This window comes from Pristis pectinata, chromosome 14, assembly GCF_009764475.1.
Source record: "Pristis pectinata isolate sPriPec2 chromosome 14, sPriPec2.1.pri, whole genome shotgun sequence".
Lineage (NCBI taxonomy): Eukaryota > Metazoa > Chordata > Chondrichthyes > Rhinopristiformes > Pristidae > Pristis > Pristis pectinata.
The window spans coordinates 40,353,410-40,365,587 of NC_067418.1; the positions used below are offsets into that span (position 1 = coordinate 40,353,410).

Genomic DNA, 12,178 nt, shown 5'->3' on the forward strand with positions numbered 1-12,178 from the left:
TTGCAATTGATTGCTTATATACATTATTTTAATCTGAAAGCATAACAGTAATTAAAATGTAGCACAAATAAACCAATGAAACAAAAATTAAAATCAGTGCCTCCACATGCAACATTATTCCCATTTTATTTTCAAGTTCTCATCAACTGTATGACTCACCTAGGCCTTATGGGAAATTTACTCCAACTGCATGTCTTTGGGATGTGGAAAGAACTCATAGTCCCGGACAGAACATACGAAGTCCACACGTACAGCAACAAACGGAAAGATTAAATCTGGGTTGCTGGAGCTGAGAGGCAGAAGTTCTACTAGCTTGTCACTGTACAGAGTGTGTTCCTCCTGCAACTTGTTTTTTTTTGCTATAAACAGAAAGAATGCTGATAACTTTAGTTAACAGCTTGACCTTAAAACTCACATCCTTATTTTCCAATCCTCCATGGTGCTGGATCTATCCCTGTGATGGCTCCAGCTTCATAAACCTCACAGATATCCATGCTTCTCCAATTCTGGTCTGCTGATTAGCCTCAATAAAACCATTCCACTATTGATGGCTTTGACTTCAGAATGATCTTGGGGGAAATTCATAAAGGAAACATTAACATGTAAATATATTTCAAACATTCCATAGGAGACAAAGGGTGCATTGGCCTTCATTCACCAAGTTACAGGGCTTTGGTGAGAATATCTGAAATAGCATGTACCATTAAGGAAGGAAGTACTTGCCTTGACACAGCTGTTCACTAGAACGATTCCTGGGATAGGGGATTTGCCTTTTGAGTGGAAAGAAGAGCCGTACCTAAAAGCATAATGGTGTGCATATCTAGCACCACTGAGGAATTGGAACACATCAAATGTGTCTATTATCACAACCCATGCTGGGATGTAGTACAGACTTGCTCATGCATTTCCCCTTTCAAACTTTATTTAATATTTAAGACTGCTGCTAGAACAAGAATGAACAGATACAATTCATAACTTGATTTCCTCTTAAAAATATAGTGTACAAAGTAACCCAATAAATTCCTTGGCAAGCATAATCTTTTAAATGACAGCTGGTCTTAGAATAATTTCATTTCTTTTCCATATGCCCCCACCAAACATCAAACTTGTCATCTTAACAAATCAGCTTAAACTGCTGGTGCCCATATACTACCTTACATACACATTCGCAGTTTGGCACCCATTCACAGATAAACTATGCTCAGCAGTGCGTGCACATCAAGCCAAATTTTCAATTAACAGAAATCAAAACTCACTCAAATCCCACAATACAGAACTCTACACCACTGCTTTATAAGAAGCTACACAAATTACTTGAGAGTTTGCTGAGCAATAGTTATCAGAATGTATAATGTCCACAGGAGTTACCCGTCACAATGAACAGCATCTGAAAAATATCTCTTCTAAAAAAAATGTAAGTACAATTTCCAAAGAGCTGTTTCTCTCAAAGTCCAAACCATTCAGTGACACCTCCTCGTCGAGGATCTGCTTTCTGCTTCTGCTTCTCATCTTCCAAAAACTTATTTTGGATTTCTTCCAGAGAGCCTGATTCGGGAGTTTGATCCTTCTGAGGAAAAATGTCTGGAAATTTGAAAGTCTGACCTTCGGCCTATATGAAAAAGAAAAGCATTGAAATGATAAGTGATTGTGTAGGGCCAATAATCCAATAAATTATTAATTTTAAGATTGCTAACAGTTGTAGATATGCAGCAAATTGGAGGTCTACACAAGAGGATTCACATTCAGGTGGGACAGTGCACTTGCAATTCCTAACATGGATGACTTCAAGTAGAACAAAGAGAGCCAGCATCAAAGGCATGGGTCAGTATTTAAGTAGCAAATAAGCTGAGGCAGAGGCGGGATCAGACCCTGGTCATACCTGACGACAGAACTGTGTCAAACGGAATCTCAACATGTTAGGGACCACAAGTGCGGTACATCTTTTAATATGACAGCTAGTCAAAAGAGCTTCATTCATAAATTCTGTTCTCTGCGACGTAACTTGCACTATTTAGACACCATCCCTTGACCCTCTGCATGTATACCTACATTTGGCTCCCAATTGAGCAATGTCTCAATTTTAAAATATTCATTCTGATTTTTAAGTTCCTCTAGTGGCTCAGCTCTCCCCCTCTAGCCTTATAAACAACCTGGATATCCGCATTTGCCCATGTTTGGCCTCTTTCCCATCTCCAATTCACTCACTCTACCACTGGCAGCTGTGCCTTCAGCTGCCAAGATCATAGGCTCTGGAATTCTCTTTGTAACTTTGTCAAAAGTTCCTCCTTTAAGATAATCTTAAACCCTACTCTTTGCCCATGCTTTTGGTAATACATCCAAATAGTCTCAAGGTTTAGTTTATACTTTGGTCAATGACATCCTCGTAAAGTGTCATTTGTGGCGACTCACCGTCTAGTCGGGCGAACCGGCTCGGCAGTCGGGTCGCGCGGTGTCGGAGCAATGAGGCCCAAGATGGCGGCGGGCCTCGTCTTTCCGAGCGACGGGGAGAACCCGCGCGCGGGAAAGTCCTGATGACGTAGGACTTACGTCATTGCCGGTTTTTTGGGCGGGAGTTGTCTCCCTTAAAGGGCCCGCGCAAGGCGGGAAAATAAACCAGTTCTGTTTGGCAATCCTCCGAGTGAGTCTTGTTTTATTCCGCGGTAGCAACCGCTACACATTGATAATATTATGTAAATTATTAAAACCATTGACTTGCATATTCAGGGGAATGAGATGGTGCCAAGATTGTTAAAAGAAAACCAAGTAATTTCTGCACAATTTCTCAAAGTCAATTACAGGAAAGCAAAGATGATGGCAATAAAGCATCAGAAAATGGGGACAAACAAGAGGAAAATTCAGCTACATAAAACAGGCAAGTATACCAAATTGAAGGTTGAGTAACATCCACGTCCTCTCACCAGATCACTTGAAGACATTTCACATCCAAAAGTGCCTGACACTCACAATGTATTTTTTCCCCGATTTTTAAAGCTGCTAATAGGGGAAAAAATAAATTGTCGTAAATACTGTCTCTGTCGTAACTTATGATGGTTGAGAAGTGGTCATGTGCCTGCACCTAAAAGATGTTCAACTAAAAATTAGATAGCCCCCTGGGTAAACCGCAAATGTGCTGTACAATATGAAATCCTGTAGCACTTGTACATTCTGCCAATAGAATTTCTATTCATTAGTAATTGATGATATGTCTCTGCTCCAAATGGGTTTCGGGTAACTTCCACAGTCAGATCCATTCAAGAGGAAGGAATATTTCAGTAACAGAACAGAACTTGCCTACCAAATTTCATAGATGCTATTTTTGTTTCCTGTTTCAGGTATACTACAGATAGCTTTTGTTAACAGCTGTAAATCAATAACAGTTCATCCTGCTGAAGTACATATATTAAAATGGGTTTGATACATAATACATTAGGTGCATTTATGTCACTACCCTGTTAATTATACTGCTGCTTTATTATTAATGCTATTGCACAACAGCCTGATTCTGGAATGGTTTCCAATTTATTCCAGTAAATCTTCATTTTTTGCAGTCATGCAGGCTCTACTAACTCTTGAGCATGTGATAAATGTGCTTTCGGAGAATCTATAGAAGCATACAGAAGTGCAAAAGAAAACCAAGTAATTTCTGCACAATTTCTCAAAGGCAATTACAGGAAAGCAAAGATAATGGCAATGAAGTATCAAAAAATGGGGACAATTGAAAGTAAAGAATTCAAGAAAAGTTCAGCCACATAAAACTGACAAGTACATCAAATTAAGAGTTTATACGTATGTTCAGTTACGTATATCCTTATTCAGCCTTATTCAAATGTTAAGTGGCAGTTTGGAAAGTTTAAAACAAAATATATTTATGGTCAAATTTACCATGAACGAATTTTTTTAGGTATGTTCTTATTAACTGACATACTGTAAGTACCTCTATTTAAAGTTACAATAATTTCAGTGTTTTATATTAGTTAAACAAAGTACTTAACTAACCTTTCTGGCAATCAGAAAGCAAAACTTACTTATGGCCTGCTTGCTGATGTGAAAAGTAGAGGCTTTCAAAAGACAACATTGGACTTGGAAATTTAAATTCTGCACTTCAGAGTCCTAAATGCTCACCCAAGGCTAGCTAAATAATGCATTGCATTTATAAAAATCTCATCCTTGGAGAGCAAGTGGTATTGTCTAACCCTTTAAATGTTCTGCGTTACAGCAAACTTTCATCTTGAGCTCTCAAAAGGACAAGATGAATTAAAATGAACATTGTGAAAACATTAACTGTACCACCAATCATCTTCAGGAGTGTAGTATTGTCTTAGCTTTGTTACTGGACTAACAAACCAGAAGTTTGGACAAATTTTCCAACGTTTAAAATATAAATTCAAGAGAATGAATAGTCCTTTCCTATTACTCAATTCCTATAATTACATAATTTACCCAAGACAGGTTCAAACTTTTGCACATGCAATCCAAAGGTCAGCTCCCACGAGAAACATAATAAATTATGGAACTGCATCATGGTTGGTGCAGACATGGTGGACTGAATAGCCTGTTCCTCTGTTGTTCTATGTTCTGAAGTGTGACTTCATGTTCCGATGTTACTATAAGTAGTGGGCTTATAATGTTTATCATCTCCAACTGTGTCCCCAGCTTGTGAACTACCATATTTTATCAGAAACAAACTTCAATAGCAAAAAAGCTAAAAATCAGCCCAAATAACAAAGCAACTGAAATCACTTCTTGAAATGATTAATGAATAAACTCTGACCAAGTTTCTCTTCTTGAGTCATCCTTGAAAGTCACTTTCAGAGTCACTTCTTGAAAAAGGAGTAGCCACCTAATCCATAATGATTAAATTTTCTAACAGTTACTTAAGGATAGGAATTTGCAGCGGTACATCTCATGCTCACAACCATTGGAGCTAGGTGAAAGTGGGAGCCAATGCTTTATCAAAACTCCAACGGATATGGAACTGCACCTCAAACAGTAAACATGAAAAACAGAGGTACTTTAAATAAAAACAAAAATGCTGGAAATACCCCAGGTCAAGCAGCATTGTGAGGAGAGAAACAAGTTACATTTCAGAATGGAGACACGAGAGATTCTGCAGATGCTGGAATTTGGAGCAACACACACAAAATGGTGGAGGAACTCAGCAGGTCAGACAGCATCTATGGAGGGAAATAAACAGTCAACGTTTCGGGTCAAGGCCCTTCATCAGGACTGCAAAGGAAGAGGGCAGAAGCCAGAATAAGAAGGTTGGGGGAGGGGAAGGAGCACACATTGGCAGCTGATAGGTAAGTTCAGATGAGAGGGGGAAGGTAGGTGGGTGGAGGAGGGGGGATGAAAGGGAGTGATGTAAGAAGCCAAGAGGTGATAGGTAGAAGAGGCAGAGGGCTGGAGGAGGAGGAATCCAGTAGGAGAGGATAATAGACCATGGAAAAGAGGTGGGGAGTAGATGGGCAGGTCATGAGGGCAGGGGAGGAGGAAGAAGGTGGCCACAGGAATGAGGGAAGACAGGTGGGGGGAGGGGTTACCAGAAGTTAGAGAAATCAATGTTGAGGCCATCAAGTTGGCAGCTCCCAAGGCAGAATATGAGGTGTTGTTCATCCAACCTGCGTCTGGCTTCAAGGTGGTAGTAGAAGAGGCCGTGGATAGACATGTCAGTATGGGAGTGGTACGTGGAATTGAAGTGACTAGCCACCGGGAGATCCTGGCTTTTGCAGCAGATGGAGCGAAGGTGCTCAATGAAGCGGTTACCCAATTTGCGTCGGGTCTCACCGACATAGAGGAGGCCACACCGGGAGCACCGGATGTAATAAATGACACCCTCAGATTCACAGGCGAAGCACTGCCTCACCTGGAAGGACTGTCTAGGGCCCTGAATGGTGGTGAGGAAGGAGGTGCGAGGACAGGTGTAGTGCTTTGCACGGTTGCAGGGATAAGTGCAATGACTTTTCATCAGAACTGAGAATAGTTAGAAATAAAACAAGTCTTATGTTGCCGAGAAATGGGGGAGGGTTTAAGAGAACAAAAGGGAAGGTCTCTGATTCGGTGATCCAAGAGATTCAATGGTACAAGTGGTGATAGCACTGATTGGAAGAGGGTAGTAAAGATCACTACCAGACAAAATTGACCTTCCCCTCTCCTTTCAGGATTCCAAGGAAAATACTCCCCTGAGATGGTCTAGTCCATTCTTCGGTTTCCACTAATATCCATTAGAGGAAACTGAAGAATGGACTTGACCATCTCAGGGGAATCTCACAGCACCTTGCCATGCAACCACAGGAAATGTAGTATTTCCCTTCCCATCATCCAGAGATCCAAACACTGCTGAAATTGAAGCAGTAATGTTCCTCCTTTAATCACCTTTACTAATCAGGGTGGTCTCCTCAATACTGGGGAAACAAATGTAGATTGGGAGATCATTTCACAGAACACGACTAGTCAGGATCATTCAGTGACAGTGAACTTGCAGTCACTGTCACTTGATTCACTACCCAATTCCCACTTTGATCTGTCTCTTTGGCCTCTTACACCATTCCAACAAAGCTCAAAGAACAACACCAAGATACAGTGGGGCACAGATCAGCTGGAAAGTCAGACGGAGCAGCAGCAGATGGAACTTTATCCAGACAAATGCAAGGTAATGCACTTTGGGGGGGGAGTCAAATTCTGGTAGGACATATAGAATAAATGGCAGGGACTTTACAAGCACAGATATACAGACAGAGTTTGGGGTGCAAGTTCATAGCTCGTTGAAAGGTGCACGTGTAGGGAAAAAGGCTTTTGGTATGCTTACCTTCATAGGCCAAGGCACTGAGCATAATACTGGTGGCAGACACAGATACTACTACAACACTTAAAAGGCATTTGGATAGGAAAGGAGTAGAGGGATACAGGCTTAATGCAGGCAAATGGGACTAGCATGGATAGGCGTCACAGTCAGCATGGAGGTGGGCTGTAAGGGCCTCCTTCTGTGTTGTATGACTCTACAACTCCACATTTGTTACTCACTAGCTCCACGAACCGTCTTTTAGCTGGAACCACCGATTGTGTCAACCAATCTCTCCTGGTTTCCATCCTTTCATAGCCCTTCCCATTTAATCTCTCCACCCTTCCCCATTTCTCTGCAACCTACCAATTGTTCATTACTAATTTTTCCCAATTCTGATAAACATTCATCAGCGTGAAACATTAACTGTTTCTTCCTCCACAAATGCTCTGAGCAACTCCAGCATTTTCTCTCTTTATTTCAGACTTCTAACATCTGAAATATTTTCCTTATGGAATCCTTTATTCTAAAACTGGACAGCAATTTGAGAAACTACATGCAGATTATATTACATCAAGGTAGGTAGGAAAATAAGTTGTAAAGAGAACACAAGCAAGCTACAACAATATACAGGTGACCCCCACGTTACCGCAATTTGGGTAAAAGAAATTTGCCCTTACATTTTCAAGTCACTACTAAAAGATCTGGGATATGGAATAAAAATTTGCTCTTACAAAACTTGCGTGAAAACAAAGTAAATTAACAAATTTTTTTCAACACACATTTCTTGACGCATGCAGAGATGACGCGGCTTCAACTTAGGGAAAATTTGCAATATGGACCGTTTTCTAGGAATGTATTCCCCCCCGCAACACAGGGGGCATCTGTACTGACAAATTAAGAGACTGAGAATGGAAGTGCAGATAAAGTATAATTCAGGATGTGTGAAATTATCCACACTCTTAGGAAGAACAGAATAACAAAATATTTTTAGAAGTTAGGAACCTATTAAGTGTTCACATTCAGAAGGATTTGGGAGTTTCTCAGACACGAATCACTGTCATCAGGCAGGTTCATCAATGAATTAGGGTGGCAAATAATACATGAGCTTTTAGTGCAAGGGAGCTAGAGTACAAGGTTTTTGACAAAACCAAACCTGAAGTATTTAAAACTTAAAATTTTATTTACAGTACAGTAACAGGCCCTTCTGCCATGAGTCCACGCCACTCATTTAAACCCATATTAACCTACCCATACGTCTTTGGAATGTGGGAGGAAACTGGAGCACCAGGAGGAAAGCCACACAGACACGGGGAGAACATACAAACTCCTTACAGACAGCGAATGGAATTGAACCCCAATCACTGGCACTGTAATAGCGTCACGCTAACCGCTATGCTACTGTGCCACTCCTTTGCACTGTTATAGGGTCTATATTACACTGTTTTAATCTCCTTAAGAGATTGCCTGTGCTTTACCTACTCTATAGTTCACTGGATTGATTCCTGTGAGAAAGGTTAGAAAAGACAGGGCCTTTAATCGCTGCAATTTAGAAGGATGAGAAGTGATCATATTGGAATATAAAATGCTTTCAGGGCTTGAAGAGGTTGATGCTGAGCAACTGGCAAGTCTACATTCTGGTTTCAGGAGCAAAGGTCAGACACTAAGAACTAATAAAAAGAAACTTCTTCACTCAGGTTTGTGAATCTTTGGGATTCTCTAACCCAGAGGGTTGAAGACACTTAGTCTCTGAATATATTGATCCTAAGATCAATAGATTTTTGGGCAATAAGGGTTGTCAAGACTTAAGCTATTTGGGGGAAAGTGGAATTGATGCAGAAGTTCAGTCATGATCTTACTGAATGGTGAGAAATGTCTGATTGCCTAGTCTTGTTAATATGGTTTGACTTTGTGCCTGGATGATGCATCCAGTAATTTTTGACCTAATGGACATTTTGCTACAACACCCATGACTCTTTAGAGTATGCGACTTCGACTTAAAGCTATTTTTCACGCTAACAAGTAGCAAACCACTTTCTGTGCATAGGAATACACTGTAGCAAAACACGTGCAATGCACTTCAGGCAGCGAATTGTTTTGTTTAATGAAACATTTTCCAGGAACACATTCCTTTCGTAAGTCAACGAACGGTTGCATTAAAACTTGAAAACAGACTGACATGCTGAGGATTAGAAAGCATTCTGCTGGCAAAGCCATGGAAGATGTTTTTTTTAAGGTGGCATCACTCTCAAAGGATACAATATTTTGTTAAAAATTCCCATAAGGGAAACTCAAAGTAGCACACTCATATTTACACAGTACCTCACTCATATTTACACAGTATCTTTTAGCAAACTGTCCCAGGATGCTTCACAGAACATTACAGACAATCCCCACGTTACAGCCATTTGGGTTATGGAAATCCGCCCTCACAGAAAGTCAACATCCAAAGATTTGAGATACAGGATATAATTTGCTTTCATGGAATTTGTGTGAAGAAAGCAAATAAACAAAATCTTTTCAACTCACATTTCTCGACGCCTGCACAGATGATGCTGCCTCGCGTTATGGAAAGTCATCATACAGTCCATTTTCTGGGAAAGCAAACCCCCTGCAGGGGTCACTTTTATTTGAAAACAATCATACAAGGAGATATTAGGCTAAGCTAAGTCAAAAACACAAGGTATAAGGAGAACCATACAAGAAAATGTGTGGTTGAGGGGCAGAGAGCTTTGAGGAGGGTAATTCCACTACCTACATTCTTGGTAGTTCAACGCAAAGGCACTAGTGGCAGGTGGAAGGAGGAGATGCACAAGAGGCCAGAACTCAGTGAACAGTAGGGCTAGTGGCAGTTTTAGTGACAGGATGCAACAAGCTAGAAGGAATTTTAATATTAAGGTTGTTCATCAACATATATCAGAGACTACAAACGTCCGCAACATCGTAGATCCAGCCTACTGTTAATGACTCATAGCCTGCAGTGAAAGTCTGGGGCATGCCGAAACCCAAAGGGCTTGATAAGGCAGTGGTATCAGGCAGCTCAACTGGGCTCCATGAGTAATGAATCAATGGGACTTGGTGTGAATTAGCAGACAGGTATTAGAGTTTTGGATGACAATGTGTGCAACTTAAAACATTGATCTCCCAAGTCCTTACCATTACAGATATCACAACTTCAATTTCTTAGTTTAAAAAGTAGGGGGGGAATGGGTAACAGAATCATAAGAACGTACAGCACAGAAACAGGCCCTTATGCCCTACCTCATTAATGGCAACCATGATGCCTTTCTACACAAATCCCATTTGCCCGCATTAGTCCAATATCCATCTTCTCCTTTCTGATCCGCTCTTGATTTGCTCCAATATTTCTAGCACCTCTTCCTTCCTGATGTAGATGTGCTCCAGAATATCAGTGTACCCCTCCCTTAACTCTCTACGTCCTTCTCCCTGGTGAATACCAATGAGAAGTATTCATTTAGAACCTCATTCATATCCCCTGGCTCCACACCTAGATTACCCCTCTGGTCGCTGAGGGGACCTATTTCTTCTTTAGCTAATGCTTTGCTTCTAACATCCTTATAAAAGGATAAGAATTCTCCTTAATCTTTCTAGCCAAGGTCCTTTTTGCCTTCCTAGTTTCTTAAGTTTTCTCCTACATCCCCTGTAAACCTAAAAATCATTTGAAAATTTCCTATACCTGACATACACTTCCTTCTTTTAGCTGATCAAACCTTCAATATGCTTCCTTAACCAGGGTTCCCTAAACCTACCATCTTTATCCTCTCACCCTTATAGGAACATGCTGACTCTAAACTCTTACTACCTCGCTTTTAAATGCCTTCCACTTATCAGTTGTTGTTTTCCCCACTAGCCGCTCCCAATCTAGCTCTACTTAGTCCTGTCTTATACCATCAAAATCTGCCTTCCCCAGTTTAGGGCCTTAACTCAGGGAGCAACTTTTTTCTTCCATGACTACCTTATACCTTACTGACCTGTGGTCACTGTTCCCAAAGCGCTCCTCTACAAGCACTTTAATCACTTGCCCATCCTCATTTACTAAGGTCAAGTACAGCCACCTGCCTCGCTGGACTCGATAAACTGCTTCGGAAAACCCTCTTGAATGTATTTTACAAATTCCTCCCCATGTAAGCTCCTTACACTAAGGCGATCCCAGTCAATATTGGGGAAGTTAAAATCTACTACTACAACCCTATTGCTTTTACACCCTTCTGTGATCTACCTATATATCCTGCTATTGAGGACTAAAGCATGACCCCATCAAAGTGACTGCCCCTTTCTCATTCCTAAATTCTACCCATTGTAGCTTCACAGGATATCCTAAGTACTGCCGTAATGCTCTCCCTGATCAGCAATGCAACACCCCCTCCTCTTTTGCACCCCCTGTTACACCTGAAACTTCTGCACCCAAAACTTTGAGCTGCCAGCCCCTCCCTGAACTATATTTCCACGATTGCAACAATATCATAATCCCATGTGCTGATCCACACTCTGACCTCATATATCATAGCGGTGAGACTCCTTGCATTAAAATAAGAGAAGGGAAATTATACCTTTCTTGTAATTCAATCACACAGAGCCCGGCCTTCTTTCCATTAACTTTGTCTCTCCAACAACATAATTATCTTTCATGCAATTACAATTGGCAACTTCTGAAACACTCACCATGTTAACAACATGCACAGAAGCTACAGATATATGAATAGTTATGATCATAAATATTTTGAGTCCGAAGATCCATGTAGAAAATTGGCCCCAATGACAGAACTCCTGACTTGCACCAAAGGGATGCTTGGCAATGAAGAATAATGGAAATTGCCTGACGTTCTTTGGAACAGGATTAATGTCTGCAGATCAATTGCGCAATAAGATCAATGGTTGTCTGCTACATTTGCTAAAGCACTTAACTATGAAACTAAAATTATATTTTGCCACCAGTCTCCTTGAAGTAGAATCCAAAATTATGAATAGCATTGGTTGTATATTTTCAAAAGTGATGCTGGTCTTGCACAGCACCTTTGGGAATTTTTTTTTAAAAAGTCAAGCCACACTACATGTTGCAAGATAAACCCGAGCAATATTATATAAAATACAGGTTTCAAAACTCACAGCTACTTAAGATGGACTTAAGCCAAAGACCATTTATAACCATTGTCAAGCCCGGGCCTGCCACAGTATGAGGATCAGTGTTATTAAAACTAGGACTGTTTTGAAGAGGGAAGAAAATAACAGCAAATGCAAGCATGTTGATGCAAACTAGTCAAAGATGTGTGACATTCCACAAGACAACTGGTAAGCAACTGCGTACGGTTAGTTGCCTAAATTAGCTGTCTAAAAGTCACAAAGCAGAATCTGAATTATTTTTGTGTAAAAAAAAAGGTC

At 40.6% G+C, this 12,178-nt stretch overlaps 1 protein-coding gene across 3 annotated transcripts in view; it reads right to left on the reverse strand.

Moving 5' to 3' along the window:
- Positions 1 to 904: 904 nt before the first annotated feature.
- The window catches only part of mrpl23 (mitochondrial ribosomal protein L23), a 42,210-nt gene continuing 30,936 nt past the window's right edge, over positions 905 to 12,178 (reverse strand). For all 3 annotated transcript variants that reach the window (XM_052029297.1, XM_052029299.1, XM_052029298.1), the window contains exon 5: positions 905 to 1,609. In XM_052029297.1, the coding sequence (XP_051885257.1) occupies positions 1,445 to 1,609 (165 nt within the window). In that variant the 3' untranslated portion in view covers positions 905 to 1,444. The remainder of the gene's footprint in view (positions 1,610 to 12,178) is intronic.